The sequence below is a fragment of the Pantherophis guttatus genome, chromosome 1 (genome assembly GCF_059756535.1).
Source record: "Pantherophis guttatus breed Tessera chromosome 1, ASM5975653v1, whole genome shotgun sequence".
Taxonomy (NCBI): Eukaryota; Metazoa; Chordata; class Lepidosauria; order Squamata; family Colubridae; genus Pantherophis; species Pantherophis guttatus.
In genome coordinates this window covers 277,797,054-277,820,995 of record NC_142063.1, presented here as the reverse complement: position 1 = coordinate 277,820,995, position 23,942 = coordinate 277,797,054, and the positions used below count along the sequence as shown (strand labels likewise).

The window sequence follows — 23,942 nt, the reverse complement described above, 5'->3', positions numbered from 1 at the left end:
CTAAGTTGTAAATTGAGGACTACTGGCATTTTATTAATTTATATTCCACCCTCACAAGTGGGAAGTTCATAAGGAGGTATTTCCACATATTTGATTATCCTCCTTAAGCACACTAACTTGTGTTTGGTTGTTGTGCACACATGAACTTTAAAAACTGCAGAATTCCAGAATTGCAACAGAATTTCCATCTTTGATGTGATATTATTCCAGTGTTTTGTAACCACAAAATAATCACAAAAGCTCTTTTATTTTATCAGTATTCTAAAATTAAATCGAATGTCTGTTAATAGAATCCCTAATATTGGGAAAAATAATTTAATAGAATATGTAAATATTCCTAAAGAGCCATGAGAAGGAAATCATCTATATAAGCTAGTGACATATTACATACTGATGCCAAAGAATGTTTTACAGAAATAGGCAGGAGGATCGTATTGCACAAAAAACGTTTCCCCAAAGATAATGACTACCTAGCCTTTCCCGCGAGAGCAAACCCCACCCCCGCCCCCCAAAAAATCCCTCTAGACTGGAGACCTTTTACCTTCTGTTGACGGTTATAAACTGCCTCCTCTTGTTTTGAAGGTGCGCGTGGTTCTTTCCTATTGGCCACTCTCTCCGCCCCTCCTTTTTCGTCATTCGAGTACACTACTGTGGAGACCGAAACATAAGCCGACGTGAAGAGAGATGGTTGGTGTACTACGTTTCCCAAAAAGCTTTGCGCGGACGAAACTCTGTGATTGCTGCTGCTTACTGCTCCTCCTCCTCCTCCTCCTATGTAAAGGAAAGCGCTTGCAGGGGAAGCGCGCGTCTACTCTCCTTTCGCAGTGTGTGTGTGTGTGTGAGAGAGAGAGGGCTGGCACCGGGAAAGGAGCTAGGGCGGCGGCGGCGGCGGCGGCTGGAGGAGGTGAGCGCATCGACCCGCTCGCCTGACAGGTCCCTTTCCCGGCAGAGTAGGGGATCGGGACTTGGAAGGCATCCCCGCCAGTGGTGCTGGCGGACATTCCGTACTCCTGGCTGCCCAAAGGCGGCGGCGCGGGGCACGGGCCCCCCAGGACCTCCGGCAAACGGTTTCTGCAGCATGAGCAGCAGTGGAATCGTCCGGAGAACTGCAGCGGAGAAGGATCGGGCGGCGCAGTTCTTGCTGGCAGCGGTGATTCTTGGCTGCCTTTGGTGTGCGATAGAGGCCCAGGTGAGCGGAGTCGCCCGTTGGGGAAGGGAGTTCGTGGGGTGTGTGTGTGTAGGAAACAGCCATAGGGGGGGATTTGGAGTGCCTTGGGGTGTCGGAAACCTTCCGGCTGGAGTTGTGATCGGAGAGTTGCGAGAGAGAGTGGATTCGTCCTCTGCTCGCTCGCTGAGACCTCCTGGAAATCTTCTCTTCCGGGGAGGGGGGGGATTCTTTGCTCTAGGTTAGCAGGTGTTTAATGCTGATTTGTAATTATGTCAGCCAGGATTATATTGTACCCTGTAAGGAAAGGAGCAGAAAGAGGGAGTAGGAAGGACCTTTATGTGAAAGGGGTTGGCTGTATTTCTGTGTGAATGAGGTGCAAAGCTTGCTCAATAGAGGAAGGAGAGCTTTGAGTGCTTAAATGTTTATTATCTTGTTAAAAGTTCAATGGGTTTTGTAGAAACTCCAGATTATGTCACGAAAAGGTCTGTTTAAAAGTCAAGGGAGCAAAGAGCTAGGTGGTGAGAGCAGCCCCATCTTTCTGGCTGTTTGATCCAGTTCACTCTTTGGGGAAACAGATGCTTCTAAGAAAGCTCAGCTCTCCAAGTCAGGCAGACGTAAGGTGAAGGATGCTTGCTTAAAATGCAATATTTTTACATAAAGCCCCCTGGCCCTGCTCAAACTATTGAGAATGTTATTGAGAAACTTATTTTTAACCATGCTTTCCTATTAGAAATACTTTGTGGATGGGGAGGGCTCTTGAAATGTAGCATATGAATTCCCAAAACAGGTTAAAGTATGAATAGTATTGCACAGTCTGTTCATTGTCTAGAGACGATCTCCCTCCTGAATGTAACCTGTGTGACATGCAGATTTATAAACACAGTTTTTATAATAGCTGCTTAAAACAGCACAGGAGTCATTGTGTGAAGGGCACTTTAAATTTGCCTTTAGTTTTGTTGTATAGAATACATCAATTTTTTCATGAAACTGTCTTCAGAAGCATATGCAGCTTACTTGAAAAGCTGATAAGTGAATATCTTCATGGTAAATCATGCTAATCACAGTGGGGATTTTTTTCCTCCAGAACATAAGAGCTGTGGTGGACCACCCAAAGGCCTATCTACCACACAAAGACCATTCCTTTGTCACAATTCAATCTGTGTATCAGTAGGGAGACCACAAGCAAACCTTGAGTGCAATATTCTCTGTTTTATTCTCTGGCTACTCTTGTTGAAGGCAACAAGAGTAGCCTTCATTAATATGTCTCCTTTTTTAAAGCAGTTCAAGTTCATTACTGCAAGTATATCTTGCAGATGCCAATATAATATGCGTTATATAATATGTATAATATAATATAATATATGAGATATTGACTTTTTATCTATTTTGAGTCTAGTCAGTGAATAATTGGAAGTGAGTCATTTTTTTTCTTGTAAAAAGGCTACGTTTCCTTGCTTTGAAGGAATGTGGTTATTTCTTATTGGTTGTTCATTAAAGCACCTTAGGGTTTTAGCTCAATCTGCCCATATACTCAATAGAGCTGGAAATATTCTGGGAACTTCTACCAAATTCATACCTGCCAACCTTACACAGAGCTAAAGAGATTGTTGGACTAGCATTTCTCAAACTTTTTGCCATCATGAAATGTTTGGAAAATGTAATTAAATTAAACAATAAAAAACGTGAGTGAGTCCTAGGTCCCCATAATTAAATGCTGCCATCTTGTGGGACCTAGGAAGTGTGCCCTCTGTTGTGGCCACTACCCTCTGAATAGTATTTATGATTTCATCATTTCAAAACAAGATGGGTGGCAAATACATTTAATAAATAATAAATAAAATTTTATATATCACATACAAGCAACACCTCTAAGCAAAAACATGCTCATCATTCCTGAAATCCCATTTTCAGTTATTCCTCAATGTATTTCCTGCTTACATTTGCAAAAACTTCATCTCATGTAGCACAGAGGATGAGCACTTACAGTTAGTAACCACACTTAGGATCTGTTTAGTATTGACTGCTGTATGTATGTTAATACTCACATTATTACTTGGGTTATGACTCTTCAAAGAACCAGTTTTCAGTCACTGATCCATTCCCATGAACCAGCTGGCCGTGGGCACAGGAAGACAAGTCTGAGACAGCAAGTGGCTTTGTTTAGCTTACTGTCGACATATGAGAGGGGAAGGAGTGAGGCAATGAGCCTCACTCATCCCAGAGATGAGAACTGAGGCAATGAATGGGCTTTGACCTGGGCCACCAGATGGACTTCTGCAGACAGTTGCGACTGCCGAAAATCATTTAAGTACTATAAAACTTACAGATTAGAGATGAAAGAAGGCTTGGAAGATCTATTTTTTTCTTTACTTATTTCCTAATATTTACCCAACAGGATCATTCTAAAGCAACAGCATACACCTTTATTTGAGAATTTGAAGTATTGAATGAATAATCCTTCCCCACATAATACACTGTTCCTTAAAGCTATCTATATTACTATCACAATGTTATGCTTTGCGTAACATGTCAGGGGTCATTTTGTTGCTAGGCAAAAGGAGTTATTTTCCTATTTGCAAATTAATGAGAGATCAAACAGTAGATCCACATTTGTTTTCATGCCAGCTCTGTAGATATTCATCAACTTTGGCAGTCAAAATGGTGGCTACAACGGGCAACACATCCAAAATGGCTCAGTCACATAGATGTAACCACTATTTCAACCTTTTTGACACCTGTAAATGCCCCTGGTCTCAGCCATGATATTCTTCTTGAGTACAGTTTCCACTTAAGCTTTAGCATTTAAAATTTCATGTGATAATAATAATAATAATCATGTGATAACTGGAGATTGTTGAAGTATTTCCATACATATTGGAAATATTTTTGTCTAATTAGCTCATACCAACTGATATCTAATAAGTGCTTTATTCTTTTAATGTTTGGGGTACAAGAACAGGACAAATGTTTCAAATATTTTAACATAATACTGCTTATTTCAAATTTAGCTACATTTTGAATTCATTTCTTATAGTTAAACATTGTATAAAATATTAATCTACATACTACTAAAACTCTCATTGTCATGACCTTTAACTGGGAGAAAGAGTGTATCATAGGGCAACAATTTTTGAACCAAGCTACTTCAAAATGGACTAACTTACAATATGTGTCCAAAATCCAAGATTTCTGATTCCCAGCAGAATCAAATTTGGGAAATTATGGTTGCTTCAGTACTACTGACTGCTGCTGGACTGATGCCATGGTCACACGTTCTTCATTTTCAGTGTTGTGTAACAGTTTCCCAGCCACTGGCAATCCCTCCTTCCCTCCCTCCCCCACCCAGCAGCAGCAAGCCATTTGATGCTCCCTCCCAGATTACCATTAGGAAATTCAATGGGAAAAATGGCAGGATATCGGAAGTGACTCCTGCACCCACTCCTGCACTGCTTTTTTGCCTGCCCTTGGTCATTCTGTTTCTCTAGGTAAGGAAATTTCTTTGAAACGATGACCTAACAGCTACTAATTAGTTACTGTGGTTTAGTACTGTGGATAGTTTACACAAATAAAGACAGGTTTCATTTGACAGATGCGTTGTAATGAAGAAAGGGAAGACCAATTGTGAAACATTTTCTTTTTATTTAAAAGTAAAGAGACCAAACTATGTAGCTTCCCTTTTTTTAGTTTTAGATTTTATAATTTAACCGAATCAGTTAAAATAAATTCCTACCTAAATTGCTAATACCTCTTACTATTTTTAATTCTTTCTTCTTGCAGCCTAAATCTCTAGCATAAATAACATTTCTAGCTGTTTTTTTTCTTTTCATAGGTAACAGGATTACTTGATGACTGCTTATGTGACATAGAAAGCATAGATGACTTCAACAATTTTAAGATCTTTCCAAAAATACAGAAACTTCAAGAACGAGACTACTTCAGGTATTACAAGGTAAAGTAAAAATGGCATATTATTATAAAGCTGATTGAAAGCTAGCTTTAATTCTCCAAAGAAAGGAATGAAATAAGGAGTAAGATGTAAAGAAATGAGCATTTTTTTAAATATTTAAAAAAATGAGGTCCAGGCAGTGGGGAAAGAGAGGACTAGGGCTATGCAACACATTTGCTAGTGCTCTCCTTAGGCAGCAGCTGCATCCCCTGGAAGGTTCCTTGGAGCTGTTTCCAAGTTTTGTGGGTGTGCATGAACAGATGACCCTTTGGGGCAGCCAACAAAATACTATAAAGTGGCTGTGTGTAAATGTGCCCAAAGCGATAGGCAGGAAAAACCTTCAAAGCAGCTGCATGAAGCTTGTGAACAAATGCAGCTGCCTAACACATTCTGGAAGATTACTTCATTTGTGGCAATGAAAATCCATTGAGGGTGAAATCGATAATATTTGGAAACATTACACTCAAGGCAAGATATTTTCAAAAGTTGCTTAAAGGTAACTGCTAACTAGTTTGAAACCTATAACTAGTTTAAAAATTATATTGTTTTTCTTAGTGAATTAATGAAATACACCGTGTATATAACTGAAGGACTGAAGGGAAACACAACAATAAGTAGCAGTTTGTTGCTGGAGATTATAACTCTCAAATTTTAAATGGATATGATAATGCATTCATAACTATGAGGAACTAGATCTTTGGCATGAGCTGCATTTCTTCCTCTGTTACAAATGAGCTCTCAGAAAATCTAATTATTTCCAATGACCTTTTCCCTTTTTGTTCAGCTTGTTTAGTCTCATAATTTTAAAACACTTCTTAAATGAATATGAATGAGATTTTAAAAAATTGTTTTTTAAGGTTAATCTGAAAAGACCATGTCCATTCTGGGCTGATGATGGCCATTGCTCTATCAGAGATTGCCATGTAGAGCCTTGCCCTGAGGTAAGTTTCAAAACAAAGGAGAAACCTGAAACAAGCTATTCTCTATCACTGGTGATGATATCTAGGTAGGTAATGAAACATCTATAAGCAAACAACCAGGCTCAGAGAGTATGAAGAACTCCACAGTTCAATCCTGAGCTACATATATTCTCTTCTATTAGATTAACTATTCTGCTGACAACATAATGTTTATTGTTACTATGGGGATTTTATATAAGTGGATGTCAGTGACAGAATGATGATTTAAATGCACATTCTCTTGCATAAATGCTGTGTAGACTTTGGCTATAGTATAGGTATTCCTAATATAAATGTTAATTGGATTTATCATTTTTTCTTAAGCATTTTATAGGGAAGTATCTTTGCCTTTGGTTGAATTTGACTCCCTTAAAATAAGCATGCAGACATCAAAACCTGTCAGATCATAAATGAAAGTTTCTTAAGAGTCAGTTTATTTGTCTGGGGAATTAATGCACAACTAGTCTTCCTGACTGTTTGGCTCCAATTCTGAATTTTCTTTAGTTCATTTATTTTGAGGGTTGAAAATTGCTTGAGAAAAAATAAAGATAAATGCTTACATTACTTGTATTTATTTTAGAGTAAAGTTCCAGTTGGAATTAAAGCTGAAAGTGCTAACAAAGTAAGTAATTTCTTTCAAAATAATCTGATCCGCCCTCTCATATATGGCAAATAGTAAATGTATAAAACCTAGAGTTTGCTGTCTCATGACACTCCTAAATTCTTATGTAACATTGTGCTATGTTACTCAGTGGTGCAAAACTAGTGCCAGCATTTTTCTTGCTGTTTGTATATTGCTTTTCTTTTCTAATAGAGAAGAAGTTGTAGCTGGCAGTAATATATTTCATTATGCTTCCTTGTCCTAGAAGCAGAGTTGATATTTTTGTTCTCCTTCCACCCGCACCTGCCTCTCTTTTTTTCTGTTTTCAAAGGTAACAAGAGACTAAATAGAACTATTGTAAATAGAACAGGATAGGATAGGAAACTGCTTGAAAGATAACGTGATGTAATTTTTAGCTTATAAGCACTGGAGTAATTATATTATTCTATGCTATGTTAGTCTCTTGAAGTAAATATTGCAAACAGTTTTGCAGTGCTTTAAAAACTCAGGGAATTCCTTGTATAATCTTCATTTTTTTAAAAAAAATACATTCATGTCTGGGACTTATGGGACTAAGAGTTTTATGATAATTCTTTAGTACAATGAGGGATTTGGGGGAACACATGCAACAGAAAGTTCAGGATTTGGAAGAGAAGATAGTAATGTATTGAAAAATTAAGTACTATTTTGAATCCAGTAATACTTTAGATAAATAACTGGCAAGTATTTATCTAAAATATTGGAATTGGAGATATAAAGATTACATATTTTGTCTTTCAGTATTCAAAGATAGCAAACCATACCAAAGAACGTGAAGACTGTGAACAGGCTAACAAACTGGGTGCAATTAATAGTACATTAAGGTAATTATGCTTTCAATATTAGTGGAAGACATAATTCTTATTTAATGGTTCTCTATATTTTTTATTCCTTATGTTCTGAGGAAACAAAATAGTTTCATATTTGATGTACCTTTTGTTTGAAACATTTGTATCAGTTCAATTTAAATTATACATGGGATGAATACATGCATCAGATAGCTGATAGTTTCTACAAAATGACTGCCTCTTAATTTCTTAAAACTACTCTGGTGTTATATATGATAATGAACTTCAATATCACTTTGACTCATAACCTCCTTATTACCTTTGGTCAGATGGTTCTAGTTTTAGATATAAACTTTCTTAATTTTATTAGTTCAGAAAAAAATTATAGAACAACAATAATGAGAAATCAGTTATTTATTGCAACAGATGTAGCATGAATATGTAATCTAATTCTGCTGCATCTGTACAGTAACTATGCAATTCTAATGGTTATTGCAAATAGTTATAAGAAAGTGGTTGCTGGCTTTGTTGCTACATGGAAAATAATATAGGTGTTTATGCTGTTCCTATTATCTTGTCTTCATCTATTTAATTTTAATCATTACTGTTTTTACGAGCTTCTGTGAAAGCTTGTTGGGACTATAATAGATACTTTTTTCAGGCTCATCTTAATAATTTTATCTCTGATTTCTATGTAGTTTGAGAGTGATATAAAAATAAATGCATTCAGTCTATAGCTAATATTTTTTTCTATCTCTCTTTCATATAGTAACCAAACTAAAGAAGCTTTCATTGACTGGGCCAGATATGATGATTCCCAGGACCATTTTTGTGAATTGGATGGTAAAATTTGAGCCATATTTTCTTTACTGTGTAACTAAGTAAACAAAGTTAGAATAAATACCCATACACTTTAAAAACAGAATGTGTTAAACACTCTTACAAATAGTTTCATGTGTAATAATCCTCCAAATGTAAATAAACCTTGAGCTTAATGTCTCTTATTGTTTTCTTGGCTAATGTTAAGTATAACGTTAATTGCAAACACTACTAATCCAGTATGTTAATCTAAGGGGAACCTGGTTGGCAGAATAATTAAGAGAATGGAAAGCTAGCTTGGAAATTATATTCAAAGTGATCATCAATGAGTCTTCATAAAATTGAAGTAAGGTATTAAATGGGCTGCTATAAGATACAACCAAAGATGCATATTCTTCAACATTTTAATGAATACTTACAAAAGTACTTACAGAAAAAGTACATACAGAAACATTTCAGATGCTTGGCAACTTACTCATATTTATGACAGTTGCATTGTCTTGGAGGGTCACATGATCACCTTTTGTGACCTTCTGACAAACAAAATTACTGGGGCAGCCAGATTAACTTAATTATGTTACTATGGCAAGAAAGTTCATAAAATGGAGCAAAATGTATTTAACAAATGTCTCGCTAAGCAACAGAAATTTAGGGGGTCAATTGTGGTCGTAAGTTGAGGACCATCTGTACTTTGTTCAATTGTATATAAAAATTAAAATAAAATAAAAATATCTCATATTTAAAAATATTTACATATTTACCTTTAATATCAATTTTATTTACAATACACATTTGAAATGTAAAAATATAAAATGCACAATGTTAATTTTTTCATAAATGCTTTTATACGCTATTGCTGTAATTTGCTCTTTTACATCAAAACAGCTCCTTATACTGAATGTGTTGGCAAGTTGCATGTTCCAGTTCATAATTAAGCAGCACGGTTTTTCTTTGTTATTAGATGAGAGATCACCTGATGCACAATATGTGGATTTGCTCTTGAATCCAGAACGATACACTGGATATAAAGGGCCCTCCGCATGGAGAGTATGGAACAGTATCTATGAAGAAAATTGCTTTAAGTAAGTGAAAATAGAGGGCAAAATTATTTTGTATTGAAATTTAAAATTCCTTAAATTGACAAATCATAAATTACCATATTTTTCTCATTAGGCCACGATCTGTATATCGCCCTCTAAATCCACTGGCACCAACCAAGGGTGAGTCATTAAATCCTTTGTAATTGTAATATATCAATTCTGAATATTAGTTGTTAAATAAAACATTATTGTGGTTTGTTGCACAATCAGCCAAATATTTAGACTGAATTTTGCATTTTTATCCAGCTAAATTCTTCCCAAGGACCTGGAGTAGGCTGATGTTGTTGTTTGAAGGTATTGGAGATATTGTCACTAACATTTTTATTACTATCCAAGCTTTTTATTTTTTAATTTGATTTATATGCCACCCTTCTCCGAAGACTCAGGACGGCTTACAATGCGTTAAGCAATAGCCTTCATACTTTTGTATATTTATACAAAGTCAGCTTATTGCCCCCACAATCTGGGTCCTCATTTTACCTACCTTAGAAAGGATGGAAGGCTGAGTCAACCTTGAGCCTGGTGAAATTTGAACTTGCAGTAATTGCAGGCAGCTGATGTTAATAACAGTGCTTTAGTCTGCTGCGCTACCAGGGCAGCAGATTAATGTCTATTTCAGGGGTGTCAAACTCAATTTCATTGGGGGCTGCATCAGGGTTGTGTTTGACCTGGGGTGTGGGGTGTGCGTGGCCAACTTGATGTCACTTGTGTCGGGGTCATCTGTGGTAGCCCAAGTGCTCTGCCAGCGAAAACAAGTTCCCAAGCTCCGTTTTCGGCTGCAACAGCCTCCTGCAACCCTCTGCCAGCAAAAATGGAGCTTGGGCTCCGTTTTTACTGGCAGAGGCCCTGCGGGCCAGTTCTTCACTATTTCCAGGGCAGCCCGTGGGCCAGATCTAAGCACCCCGGGAAGCACACCCAGGCCGCCGGCCTTGAGTTTGATACCCCTGGTCTATTTGTTTAACTCAACTTGACAAATATACTTTCATCAGTTAATGAAACACATTGAGACCTAGCTATATAGAATAGCTGTGCATAATCAGCAATTACATCTGAAACCACAGTTCTGCAAACAATAATTCCGATTTGAATGGAAAGGCATTTCTTTATAAGAAATCTGTTCCATTTTTCAGTTAAATAAATGTATCCGAAATAATGCAACTAGTCTGATTTAGTAAAAAATAATTACATCCAATCATCTGTTCTCAATTCATGTTGTTTAATTGGATATTTTTATTCTGGGATGTGTGAAACACATTCTTTTAAAGTGACCTATAACTTGTAACAAAAAGCAAGAAGAAATAACACATTTTTAAAAATTGAGATCCTTTACAATCTTGTGCCAGTATTTTCCCATTTTGTTATGGATGGCAAATATATCATTATTTTAATCTTTAACTCTTGAGAAAAATAGTGTTGGCATTAATTACAATCAGAAAGTTCTGATCATTTTAACAGACACAGTATATTTTTGATACTCTGTGCAAAAATAAAGATGGAATAAATTATAATACTTATCTTTTATAACTTTTTTTCAGGAGAGGATGATGGTAAGTTTTTGTGACATAATATTCTTTCACTGTATTATTTAAGATTCTGGAAAAAAACTTAATGAATGGGAAATCCCCCAGGATTTCCCATCACCCTACTGTACCTAATGAATAAATTTTAGTGAGAGATATAAAGTAGGGAAGAGAAAAAAAAAGTTTAACAAAAGTTTATTGGTTATATTGGAACACAAATGTTATCTAGGACTACTATTCCTTTTCTCATGATTAATAGATGCTACTAATAATTGGTGATATGCATAAACAATTGCCATTAATTCTGTTATTGTCTAGGAATCATTATTAAACTTGTGAGGTCCAGCAAACTAGATTAAAATGATGATTAGGTTTTCTGATGTTCTGTTACATTCCAGGGATCTTTACATAAATTCTATTACTATGCCTTGCTTTGAAATAAGCATAAATCAGATTTAAAACACCTGAACCCTGTTTTCAACTTGAAAAATAAATATTTAAGAATGTTAAATGAGCAGCGGTGAAGTGATACATCAAGATTCAGTTTATCACAAATTTTTAGATGGAAGGGCTAGATAAGTTTGATAATGTATTTTGGAATATGCTGCAAATTTAGATTTTCAAAGTATTTATTGATTAGATATGTCTAGGCCTTGTTTGAAATTAATTATTTCTATGTTCACAGGAGAATCTTTTTATACATGGCTAGAAGGTAAATTCAGTATTGTATCAAAATTCTAATGAAAAACTGCAAACTCTCTGTGCAATAAGAAAGTTCTGTGAAATTTAAAGATTAAGTAATGCATTCAAGGAAAAAAATGTAACAGTCAACCTTTTAGCTAAAAAAAAAACTTGTTGATTTTGCAAGACAATGCTTTCAATGATGAAATTAATATGTACCATTACTTTGGGCTCTGCAAAACATTTAAAAGACATGCCTTGCAAATCATGTTAATTGAAGAAAAAACATCTCTCTTCAAAGTCTTAAAGCAACCATGGCAGCCAGCGCAGTTCTTTTGAAGGCTGTTCCCAGTTCTCTGCATGTATCTGCCAGGATAGCATTTGAAATAATGCTTTCAAGTTTCAGCCTTTAAAAGGATATGGCTGGCTGGATGTTTCCAGCAGTGTTTCACTCAATCTAATAAGGTTTGCAAAGCACCTTCTTTGCAAATCACCTGTTTTGAATGCTTTGTGCAGCTGTTTTTTTTAACCTCCAAGCTCTAGGTCAGGGCTGTCAAACTCCCAGCGTGCGGGCCGGAGGCATCACATGCTGGCCACGCCCACACCCATTTTAGTGAAGGGGGGGAAAGTCCCGATATGTCACGTGATGCCACCGTGACTGTGAGTTTGACATCCCTGCTCTAGTTCAATTTTGCATAGGAGCCACATATCACACTCACATATAAATGGAAAAAAATAGTAAAGTGATTACTACACTTCTGAATGAAATATAATAGTACTGATTTTATTATTCAAATCAAATAAATATTATCTAAAATATTACAATATCTCCTATACTTAAGGTATGTCTTATCAGTGGATTGCTTTGATCAATTTCTCTAATCTGGCAATGTTCACCCACTTTGGATCCATCTTGTTGTGTGGTTTAAATATAAAACAAAACTATTGTTTTCCATTATGTGACAGAACTCTAATGAACCTTAGATCTGGCCACTACCCATTTCTGGTCTTTGCATGCTAAAGAAAAAGATCCACTAGCATTTTTAACACAATGTGCTTTCCATAAGATGTTCTAACTTGGAAAATGATTAGTGGGAATAAGGCAGAATTTGAAATAATGCTTTATTCTCTAATTTTTCAGGTTAGCTTTGAATGAATGAAAAATATTTTGCCAGTCATAGAAAGCTTTTGATCTGCTAGAGCAGTGGTTCTTTTTCTTCACTATTGACCCCCTTTAAATACCTTTTGTGGCCAGACTTAACTAAAAATTTAAATAATCTTCAAGCTTTCACAGACCCCCTGTGATAACATCACAGACCCCCCAGGGGACCACAGACCACAGGTTGAGAACCAGCATGCTAGGGGATCCAATTAGTAGAAATGGACAGAGGAAATCTTTACTGATTCTTCCTGCAATTATCTGTGCTGTTCTAGATAATCCTCATCAGTTCTCCAGAACTCATCTCCATAAATTGCAAAAGTTGAAGGGACCAAAATTTCCCTTTTGTATCTATCCCAGTGGGATATTGCCAGTCTCAAAAAGCAAAACTTCAGATTTCTTCAAGAATTTCCAAAGGTGGAATTATTACAGGTAGTTCTCAATTTACGACCACAGTTGAGCCCAAATTTTTTGTTGTTAAGTGAGACATTTGTTAAGTGAGTTTTACCCCATTTTACGACCTTTCTTGCTACAATTGAAAATCACTGCAGCTGAAACTCACAAAAGGTAGCACATGACCTTGGAACACAGCGATGGTCATAAATATGAGTCAGTTGCCAAGCATCTGAATTTTAATCACATGATCATGAGGATGCTACAAAGGTCGTAACTCTGAAAAATGGTCACAAGTCACATTTTTCAGTACCATTGCAACTTTGAACGGTCACTAATGAACTGTTGTAAGTTGAGGACTACTTATATAGCAAAATACTTTCTAACTGGATTATTGAATTATTTTCTAATTCAGTTTTAACAATATTTTTATCTCATCTAGGGCTTTGTCTTGAAAAACGTGTATTCTATAAACTTATTTCAGGACTTCATGCAAGTATCAACTTACATCTTTGTGCAAACTATTTACTTGAAGGTAAATTGCCACCTCTCTTTTTATTATTGTGGGAAGTTAATTTTTCCACTATTCCCATAAAAATAATTTCAATATTTACTTTAAAGCATTGCTTTTCTTTGTTCAGAAACATGGGGAAGACCTCGTTGGGGATCTAATGTCAAAGAATTTGCCCATCGTTTTGACCCTACTGAAACAAAAAGTGAAGGACCAAGACGACTAAAAAATTTATATTTCCTATACTTGGTGGAACTGCGTGCATTGTCAAAGGTTGCATCCTACTTTGAGCGTTCAATTGTGGACCTTTATACTGGAAATTCACAGGAGGATACAGAAACCAAGTCTCTCTTGTTAGAAATCTTCCAAGATACAAAGTAAGTGTACTTTTCTTCTCCGCCTTTATTATGTATTCAGATACAGACAACTGAATAAAGTTGATTTCAGAAGATGTTTAGGGAATTGCAGGTAAATGAAGTTATTAAAACAGACCTAAAAATAAGGTTGAATTCACATGTCAGATTAAACTATTGTTTAATCATAATTTATTAAATCAGCCCTAGTTGGCTGGGTTTCTTTGTATCCAGCTCCAGTTTAAATTGTGCAAATAATTAATACCTGTTTTCTTTGAATCCAAAAGGAAAAGGGAACATAAGGCTTTAAGTATTGATCTTGTCTTAAATCACATAGTCAAATGTATTGAAGCAGATAGCCAAGTCATCAGGATTATGACAGATACTGGAAGAAATGCAGGTGGCCAAAAAGGGCCAAATGAAACATTATGCTGAAATCACACATGTGGTTAACACATACAGGAAATTAGTTTCAGGTTCCTGACAAACTGGCTGGTGATAAACTCAGCCAATATATAAGAATATTCACTATTTTATCCTTTGGCATTTTTTGATTCTTCCTTTGAATTAGTTAATCCCAAAGATGGAGTATTTGGATTAGAAAAGTCAAATTATTGAGAAGGGTGCCATGTCAAGTGAATTCAGTGAACTAGTAATCTGTTATACTATATTGTTTTTGTGGACAACTGCTGCATCTTAGAATGCTGAGCCGTTTGGGTTACAGGATGTTGGGGTCAGAGAGAACAATAGCTCAGTGGAAAAAGCTAGAAGGTCTGGGTGAACTTCAGTAGGAGCCATGATGGCGCAGTGGTTAGAATGCAGTATTGCAAACTAACTCTGCCCACAGCCAGGAGTTCAATCCTGACTAGATCAAGGTTGACTCAGCCTTCCACCTTTCCGAGTTTGGTAAAATGAGGACCCAGATTGTTGGGGGCAATATACTGACATTTGTAAACTGCTCAGAGTACTGTAAAGCACTATGGAGCAGTATATAAGTCTAAATCAGGGATGTCAAAGTCAAGGCCTATGAGCCGGATTCAGGGTGGGCCATGGGCCGGAACCATGGGGTGCTTAAATCTGGCCCAGGAGGCTGGCCTGGAAATATCAAAGGCCGGCAGAGGCCAAATATTTGGTATTTCCAAATACTACTGGCCAAATATTGCTGGCCAAAACAGGCCACAGGGGAAGCATGTGGTTTTTGGCCTCTCGTGCCTCCAACAGCACTCTGCCAGCCAAAAATGGGCAGCGCAAGGCCCCGCAGGGCCTTTGCACGGCCTGTTTTCGGCCGGCAGAATGCTGTAAAAGGACTGGATTGGACTGGATAACAATTATATGGCCTCAAGTAAGTGCCTGATCTGGATAGAAAACAAACAACATTCTATGTTAATACTACAGTTTAATGCCAGATTTTACATATTGTAGGTCCATTTAATCTACAATCAACAATCTATAATTGAGCCTGTGTCAAACGCCCACCATGACCACGCCCACTATGCAACACCCACACACCCACACACACACACGGCCCTCAGAGGTTGAGAAATCCTCTCAAACAAGCACATCCCTAATTTACACAAAGATAAAGTAAGGGAGGACAAAATACGATCAGACTTGCAAGTTTCTATTACTGTACCTATTACAATAAAACAGGTGTCAGACTCTATTTCATTGAGGGCCACATCAGGGTTGTGTTTGAGCTCAGGGGGGCTGGGGTGAGTGTGGCTGGCTCAATGTCACTTGTGTGGGGTGCCTGTGGCAGCCCGAGCACTCTGCCAGAAAAAACAGGCCCCTGAATTCTGTTTTTGGCTGTGACAGCCTCTTGCAAGTCTCTGTCAGCGAAAACAGAGCTCAAGAGGGCCCCCGTGACTGTCGCATGCTCCATTTTCAGCTGCAATGGCCTCCTGCAACCCTCTGCCAGTGGAAATGGAGCTCAGGAAGGCTGCCCTTAGGCCAGGTCTAAGCACCCTGTGGGCCGGATCCAACCCCCAGGCCTTGAGTTTGACACCCCTGCAATAAAAGCAGTTCTAACCTCTATAACAGGGGTGTCAAACTCAATTTCATTGAGGGCCACATCAGAGTTATGTTTGACCTCAGGGGGGCAGAGTGGGCATGGCCAGCTCGACATCACTAATGTCGGGGGCACCTGTGGTGGCCCGACAGCTCTGCCAGAGAAAACGGGCTCCTGAGCTCTGTTCTCGGCTGTGACGGCCTCCTGCAACCCTCTGCCAGCAAAAACGGAGCTTGTGGACCTCCTGAGCTCCATTTTCACTGACAGAGACACTGTGGGCCAGTCCTTTGCTGTTTCCAGGGTGGCCCCACGAGCTAGATCTAAGCACCCTGTAGGTCAGATCTGGCCTCCAGGTCTTGAGTTTGACACCCCTGCTCTATAGGATTGGTTTCTTAGTCAAATCTACTCTGTTAGACTAACAAATTCATTCTGGGGACAATAGCTATAAATAGCAGAGTTGTTAAAAGACCTGTCAGATATCATGATGTACATACAGTATGTAGTTTTGGATGAAGTTCTCTCTATGTCTTTTGAATAATAATATTCTCTATTGTCAGAAAGTTAATTTATAATTGTTTGTTTATTTCTATTTAGCAAGGGGAAGGATATAGTGACATACTACAAAACCCACAAGACATTACATCCAGATAAGAAAAGGAAGAGTTTTATAAAAGAGTTGGCAAGAAAGACAAAATTGAGAATTGTGGCTAAAACTGCTATGTAATGAAGTGTTTCATGTTATTATTTCTTTTGGGATATTTATTAAGAATCCTTTGAGAAAAAAAACATAAAAATAACATTTCTGCATTGCTTATAGAGTTGGACAAACCATGTAACTAGGAATGCCTGTAATATATATTTTGGCTCTTGAACTATATTGTAAACATTTTAGGTACTGTAGATATTTCAAGTAATTTTAGAAAGTGGAGCATTATTAGTAGTATCCAAACAGTTTTGTTAAATAAGTCTAATTCATTATCAAAATTTATCTAGGTCCTTTCCTATGCATTTTGATGAAAAGTCCATGTTTTCTGGAAACAAAAAGGAGGCCAGATCTTTAAAGGTAAACATAGTTTTTACATTGACAATTTATATGTACAAATGAAAGACATTTTCAATTAGATTAAATCATGTTTCTTTGTTTTTGTGTGTGCATTTGATTATTTTGCTTTATATCTGAGGCAACATCATCAGTAAACATCAAGCTACTTTTAAGTTCTTACGAGTAATATTTCAGAAGAGTAGCAAGCAAGTCATTAGAATGTGAGATATTGGATTAATGTAAGATACATTAATCAGAATCTCTTGTCATGCTATCTACTTGCATAATGTTGAGCCATCTTTGTATTTCTACTGTTGGTTTACAGCTATACTTTATAGCTTTATGTTAAATGCCAATTCATAAGCTACTTTACTACATGAAAAAAATGAAACTTTTTCTTTTTATGAGAATATGAAAGAAACACCAGGAGCAGAAGCATCCAGGGGCGGAGATCAAATGATGGAACAAGTTATGTCATTCCAGTGCATATTCCACCTCTTTTTTAGATATGTTGTTGCACACATGTACAAAAGGTGCAGAATTTCACCACTGCAATGTTCATTTCATCCTTTTGACAAGATATCTTTTTCAAAGCCAATAGTACTTAGTGAAACTGACATAGAATTTATAGAATAACTATGGATACATTCAGTCAGCTTGCCATCAGATTAAAAGTGGTTGCAAACTATGGTTTGAACTAATTAGTTTGAAGAATTGGTTACCTCTAAAATGAAAACGATGCAGAAAATTAGGAAGTAGAGAAACACTGAGAGAAGAGAGTGTTGGCCCATCATCTTTAGAATCACTAATGCCATTATAAAAAGTTTTAAATATGTTTTTCTGTATTGGTAGGAAGAATTCAGATTGCATTTCAAGAACATATCTCGCATAATGGATTGTGTTGGATGTGATAAATGTCGGTTATGGGGAAAATTACAGGTATGTGATTTTTTTTTTCATGTTTTAAGGCTAACATTCTTACATAGCAAAACAATTTCTCACACCAGGTAAACTATTTCCTATACTTTGCATCTCTAAGGCCAGTTAATATCAATATGATAAATTTTAGCTTTACTACAAAGGCAGATATTTCACATTTGCTATATTATGACAATCAAGCTATTCAAATTGTACATGTCATTTCACCAATTATAGAATACAATTTCTGTATAGTAAGAATACATACCCTAATATGCAAATATTATTCAATATTTATATTAAAATACTGTATAGCAATAGCACTTACTTATACCGTGTTTCCCCCCAAATTAGACCTAACCAGAAAATAAGCCCTAGCCTGATTTTTAAGTGTGCTCCTAATATAAGGTCTACCCAAAAATAAACGTAGAAATGCCCAAAGCTGTTAATGTATATTGTACTCTTGCTATTTAATATATTGGTTCTCTTTCAGACTCAAGGTTTAGGAACTGCTTTGAAAATCTTATTCTCCGAAAAAGAAATAAAGAATCTTTCTGAGAACAGTCCATTCAAAGGTTTTCAATTGACACGGCAAGAAATAGTTGCTCTTCTGAATGCATTTGGAAGGTAAATTACACTTGAAATTTGTTATAGCTATGTAGCGATAGGCTGGGCTTTTTCTTCATGTGATATGGACTTTAAAAATATGTATGTACAAGTAGTCCTCAGCTTATGACAGCAATTAAGTCCAGAATTCTGGTCACAAATCATTGCAATTATTAATTTGATTCAATTTTATGATAATCTTTATGACAGTTGTTAAGCTAATCTCCATGGTTGTTAAGCGAATCATGTGGTCATTTAGCAAATCCAGCATATCAATGGGTGTTTTTTGTTGTTTTCTGCTGAAATCCATAAAAGTTGTTGCAAATCAGAGTCACGTGACTGTGGTATGCTGGAAATGGTGGTAGCCAAATATCTAAAACACAGTCATGTGACAATGGGGGGGGTTAGTACCTCAGTCGCAACTTTGAAAACAAGTTTGTAACTGTTTTTCAGTCTATTGTAGCTTCAAGCAATTGTTAAGATGCCAGTTGTTAAGTCAGGACTACCTGTATTTTCTCTAAAAGCTATAATGTCCTCTCACAGTAACTTACACAGTGCCAACATTCACGATAAAAGGGAATCTAGTCCACTTTAGTCAAATTAAATAATTCTAGACTTTAAGTTCATCAGACACACACATAGTGTTGAAGGTGGATGAGATAATTATTTTAATGAACTGTAGTACTAAGTTTTCAATCAAATTGCTGATTTGATCTAAAATTCAAGTTGGTGTTTCATGCAGGAAGAGCTTCCTTCTTTTAATACTGAACTTCTGTAGACTTGATCCTTCTTCCCTTCTCTTCTTCACAGACTTTCTACAAGTATACGAGAGCTACAGAATTTCAAAGTCTTACTGCAACAAAAAAGTTAACGACGGCTTTGTACCTACTGGTAGAAGAAGCCACTAATTTAACACCAGGCAAAAGGAATCTTCATACAAGACTGTTCTAGAAAGGCAAGAATATATATAATTCCAACTTGAATATTTAAAATAGAAAAGGTTACATTGGACAAAATATTTATGGATAAAATACCTGGCTTTAATTATGTAAATTATGTTTGTTTTCAACTGTTTCACTATTCTTAGTCTCTACTACTTTTGTTTCATCATCATTCAAAAGAACTGTTGCCTCTCTTGCTTTACATCACCATGCAGGAACCTCATCCAGCCTGCATTGCTCACATGGAAAAGATTCTTCTAAAAAATACCTGGTGGAAATGCGGCTTTTTAATGTTTATTTGGAGAAATTGATATGTAAGAAAAATGTTTTCTTGCATTTGTATTTCATTTGTTTGTTACAGTCTCTGTCATGGCCAGTAAATATTTTACTAAAATAAGCCCCTTGGCATCCAGGGGAACTAGTTATTGGGGAATCTCAAGTTATTTTTATTATTTTTGCCTCCTTGCCCTCTTCTCTTCTCCTTTCCTTTTTTATTTCATTTTTCTACAGCACATTTTCTTTTCTGTGAGGAGACAAAACTGGATTAAATTACTTTTATCAGTTTTTATTCTGAGTGGATAATGAAAGGCTTTTCCCATTAACTGCTGCTAGCTTAAAAAATTCAGCTCAAACTTTAGAGTCATAGACCTTAATCTTCCATTTCAAAAACCTTACAAATTCCTCTTATTCTGGTGCTCTTCTAGTCAAATACAATAAAAAATAAAACTAAATATTTTCACAGACAAATGTCCACTTTTTTAAAAAGAAAAAGTCACTTCCAGAATTCAACAGAGCACATTCTATCTATGCAATCTCTAATTACACCGTTAAAAATATAGTCTCTAATAAAATGGATATTCTATACATTTGTTCCTAAATCTTTATCTACAAAGGGGGATCTAGTTATCAGAGAACTGTTGCGGGTAATAAACATTTAAATTCTTAATCTGCAGTAGGAAGAAGTCTATAAATTGTAAAGGAGCACCTTATTTAAAAACTGTTTGTAATGTAATATTTGTATTCTGTGAGGGAATGAATGTCAGTTTAAGTACAATATACAGATTTGTACATATTTTGCTTTGCTTTGATAAGTAAAACAGTCTTTACAAAATTAAAGTGCTCTTAAAATCTTCTAATTTAAGACATGTCTGCTGCTGTTGTGTGTGTGTATGTATTTATACTGCATGCTTTACGCAACATAATTCCATAACTTTGCGGTTTAAGTTTTTAAAAATGAAGATTCTCAGCTATATATTTTTCCACATATGTGAAAGTCTCCAGTGATAACTAAATGAGAAAAACTGTAATGTTTTGTCCTTATAATTTAAGACTTCATTGTTTATTGAAATCAATAGATAATGGGCCTTATTCTAAAGATTGCATTCAGTTCAGAGCTTAACAAATATGATAGAAAGGAATAGTCTTGTGGTAACAGATTCTGAAACTAAGGAAACTGCTATGGGCCGTATAATTTAATGTTACTGGCAAGATCTGTTACTTGTTAAGATCTGTTTCTTATCAATTAGCTTTATTGCATCCAATTTGTAACGAATCAGACATAAGATTTTGTCCAATGGAATGGAGATTATTTTTGTGAATTCATCCATTTCTCATGCCTTTTCCCAATAACTAATCCAAAGGATAATGGATAGCTAATCCAAAGAAAAATTCAAAATAGTCTAGTGTGCTGCCATTGCAGGAGTAAATAAATGGCCCCCATTCTCAAAATGCTGAAGGAGATTTGAATAGACTAAGAGCTTCAGAATTTGTGGGCAAATTTTTAAAGCATGTGATCTGTAATTTTTCTATTTTTAATGTCTTTTGAATGGAAATTGATGTTCCAAATGGTAAATAATGCTGAGTTAGCATGGAACCCATATGCAAGGTTCTTATAACTTCAGTTCTTCCTTGGTGTGTGCTTCCTGAAACTCAAGTCACATGGACATGAATCCTTTCAGCTTTTTTTAAATCACTCCCTTTAAAAAAAGGCCAAGGTAAGCAAAATATTTTCTCTCTCTTTATGCTAAATATAAGTTTAATGAAATATCTATTTTAGAAGTATTACTTTGTCTTGTTCACTAACTTATGCTGATATTTTTATGGAAGAAGCCAGCAGACTTCACTTCATGTGTATCTTGTGCTAAGGTAGATGTTGATTCTAAGTCAAGATCCTATGAATAAGGTTACAGGAGTACATTACTCAGGACGTTTGTGTACATGCAAGATTGTGAAGGCTACTATTTATTTAATTGGTTAAAAATACAGAAATGAACTACCAAAAAACAGAAATGAAATTATAAGTAGAAAATAATTTTGTTGTTGTAGTCATTAGTTTTCAGACTTCTTGACTATTGAATTGCTTTCATATTGAATAAGGAATTTAATTGCTAAAATGTGGCCAAAACACAAGAAGTGCTACAATTACCTCTGGAATTCTGAGTCTCATTTGAGAGTTCAAAGCATCTCTTTAGTTATGTCTTTGTCAGCTCAGCTGTTCTTTTTGTTGAAAGAAATAATGCAGTTTTTCAAAAATAGCTAGTTGTATGTAATAGACAACATGAGTTTTTATTCAGTAGTATACAGATTTGAAAGAAGTCCTTGAATTTGCCATATAGAAACAAGAATTTCCAAGCCGCTGAATTCAGCCGCAATTAAGATTGTTGCTTTCTGTTACTCTTATTATTCTGATTAACAATAGAAAGAAACGGACAAAAGAAGTTTCTTTCCATTCCATTTAACTTAACTGAGGAACAATAATAGTCATAACTTTAGATGCTACACTTTCTAAACTTGATTGTCCCCATTCCTGCTAATGTAAAGGCCACCAAGGCTGCTCCCTCGGTGGGCCAGGTGGGCCAATCAAAAAGAATTCTTGTCACTTTTGCTTCCATTGCAATCCTTTCCTCTCCAGCCAGTATAAACCAACGCAATTTCTTCTTAGCAAAAGACTTAGCAAAAGAAAAAAAAAAAGCGTAAAGCTAGAGCTGGCGGCACTGAAAAGAAACCATGCCTACTTTGATTCATTGCAAGCCTGTCCTCTCCAGCCACTATAAACTAGCTTTATGCTAGTCACACTCTGGGGAAGCTAAGAAGAAATCATAGTGGTTTATGCAGGCTGGAGAGGAAAGGATTGCAATGGAAGCAAAAGTGACAAGATTTCTTCTTCTTGATTGTGCCATGTGACCCAGTGAGGGAGCAGCCTTCTCTACCCTGATTTCTTGAGCTTGTCAAAAGGTAAGTAAGCGAATGGAGATAGGGGAGTGGGGATGGGGAGGAGTGCATGTAACCCAGTATGATGGCAAAACAGGCCCAGTGCCTCTTAGGACCTAGCAAGGCAAGATGGGAGAATAATAGGTGGGTAGGTGGCAGTGTCTCTGCTGTCGGTCATAAGGGCAAATTTTATTAAATACAATCCTTAACTACAATTTTATTTGGGACAGGAAATGAGAAATTTATATAATACAAAATCAACAATACAGTATAATTTGTTATCAAATATCTAGATTAGTTTTCTAGCCCAGCAAAGACTTGATAATCCTGTGTTGACTAATTCCTTTTGGGCTGTGGAACTATACAATAATTAGAATTAGTAACATTGTCGAGTATCTGTGGAATGACAAGATGCAGCACAGTCATCTATGAATGTCTTTAGATGCTATGGAGTATGGGATGTCCACAGGTTTTCCAGAGGGTTCTAAACAATGAAGCCTATCAGGTTCCAGTTAGAATACCATTTGCAAAGAACTCTTTAAAGCTGGTCATATGTACAACATGATACACTAAAATACTTCCTGTGTGACTGAGGGCAATAAAGAGAATTTCTTTTAAAGGTAGTCCTCAATTTACAACCACAATAGACTCTGAAATTTCAGTCCTAAGTCATTGTAGTCTTCAGTAAAGTATTGTTTCTGATATGTGTGTGTGTGTGTGTGTGTGTGTGTGTGTGTGTGTGTGTGTGTGTGTGTGTTTTATTTGTTAGATTTTGTTTTGGGTTTCATGTCGTCTGCCCTGGGAACTATTCTTTTACAACTTTCAGCAACTTGTTACAAGAAATTTGCAGAGCATTTTGAGATGCAGTTTGCTACCCAGACACTTGTGGTGGTTTGTCCTATCGTTTGTTGTCTTGCCTCTTTCCCATCATGGCTACTTTAAATTAGCTTAAAAGGATTAACTGATGGGTTCAAGGTTGGGGGAAAGCTTCTTTGCATTAGGACATGCTCCTGGTTGTCCTTAAAGAGGTCACAATTTAACCCCACCAGGAAAAGGCTTTCTTGGATCTGGGAGATTGCAATTGTCATCTAGGATTGAACACATGGGCAAGTATTTCTGCCTTTAGGCTTTGGAAATTTTAAAATAAATAATATACAGGAAATCCCCAAAATTTCCATTG

The 23,942-nt window shown here is 36.3% G+C and overlaps 1 protein-coding gene across 1 annotated transcript; it reads left to right on the top strand.

Annotated features, from left to right (window-relative positions):
* The first annotated feature begins 637 nt into the window (after positions 1-637).
* On the top strand, positions 638-20,693 carry ERO1B (endoplasmic reticulum oxidoreductase 1 beta). The gene is made up of 16 exons (XM_034428298.3): positions 638-1,189; positions 4,998-5,117; positions 5,972-6,055; positions 6,654-6,695; positions 7,455-7,537; positions 8,271-8,344; positions 9,282-9,402; positions 9,494-9,540; positions 10,956-10,967; positions 11,626-11,652; positions 13,616-13,708; positions 13,815-14,061; positions 17,039-17,108; positions 17,940-18,026; positions 18,499-18,632; positions 19,422-20,693. Exons 1-16 carry the CDS (start codon positions 1,079-1,081, stop codon positions 19,480-19,482), a joined length of 1,413 nt encoding a protein of 470 aa, XP_034284189.1. The 5' UTR covers positions 638-1,078; the 3' UTR covers positions 19,483-20,693.
* The last annotated feature ends 3,249 nt before the right edge of the window (positions 20,694-23,942 follow it).

Excerpts from the sequence above, each read along its gene's own strand:
- ERO1B (XM_034428298.3), top strand. The coding sequence starts at position 1,079 with ATGAGCAGCAGTGGAATCGTCCGGAGAACTGCAGCGGAGAAGGATCGG. Across the intron at positions 13,709-13,814 it reads TGCAAACTATTTACTTGAAG|AAACATGGGGAAGACCTCGT; the intron begins GTAAATTGCCAC and ends TTCTTTGTTCAG. Across the intron at positions 18,027-18,498 it reads GGTTATGGGGAAAATTACAG|ACTCAAGGTTTAGGAACTGC; the intron begins GTATGTGATTTT and ends GTTCTCTTTCAG.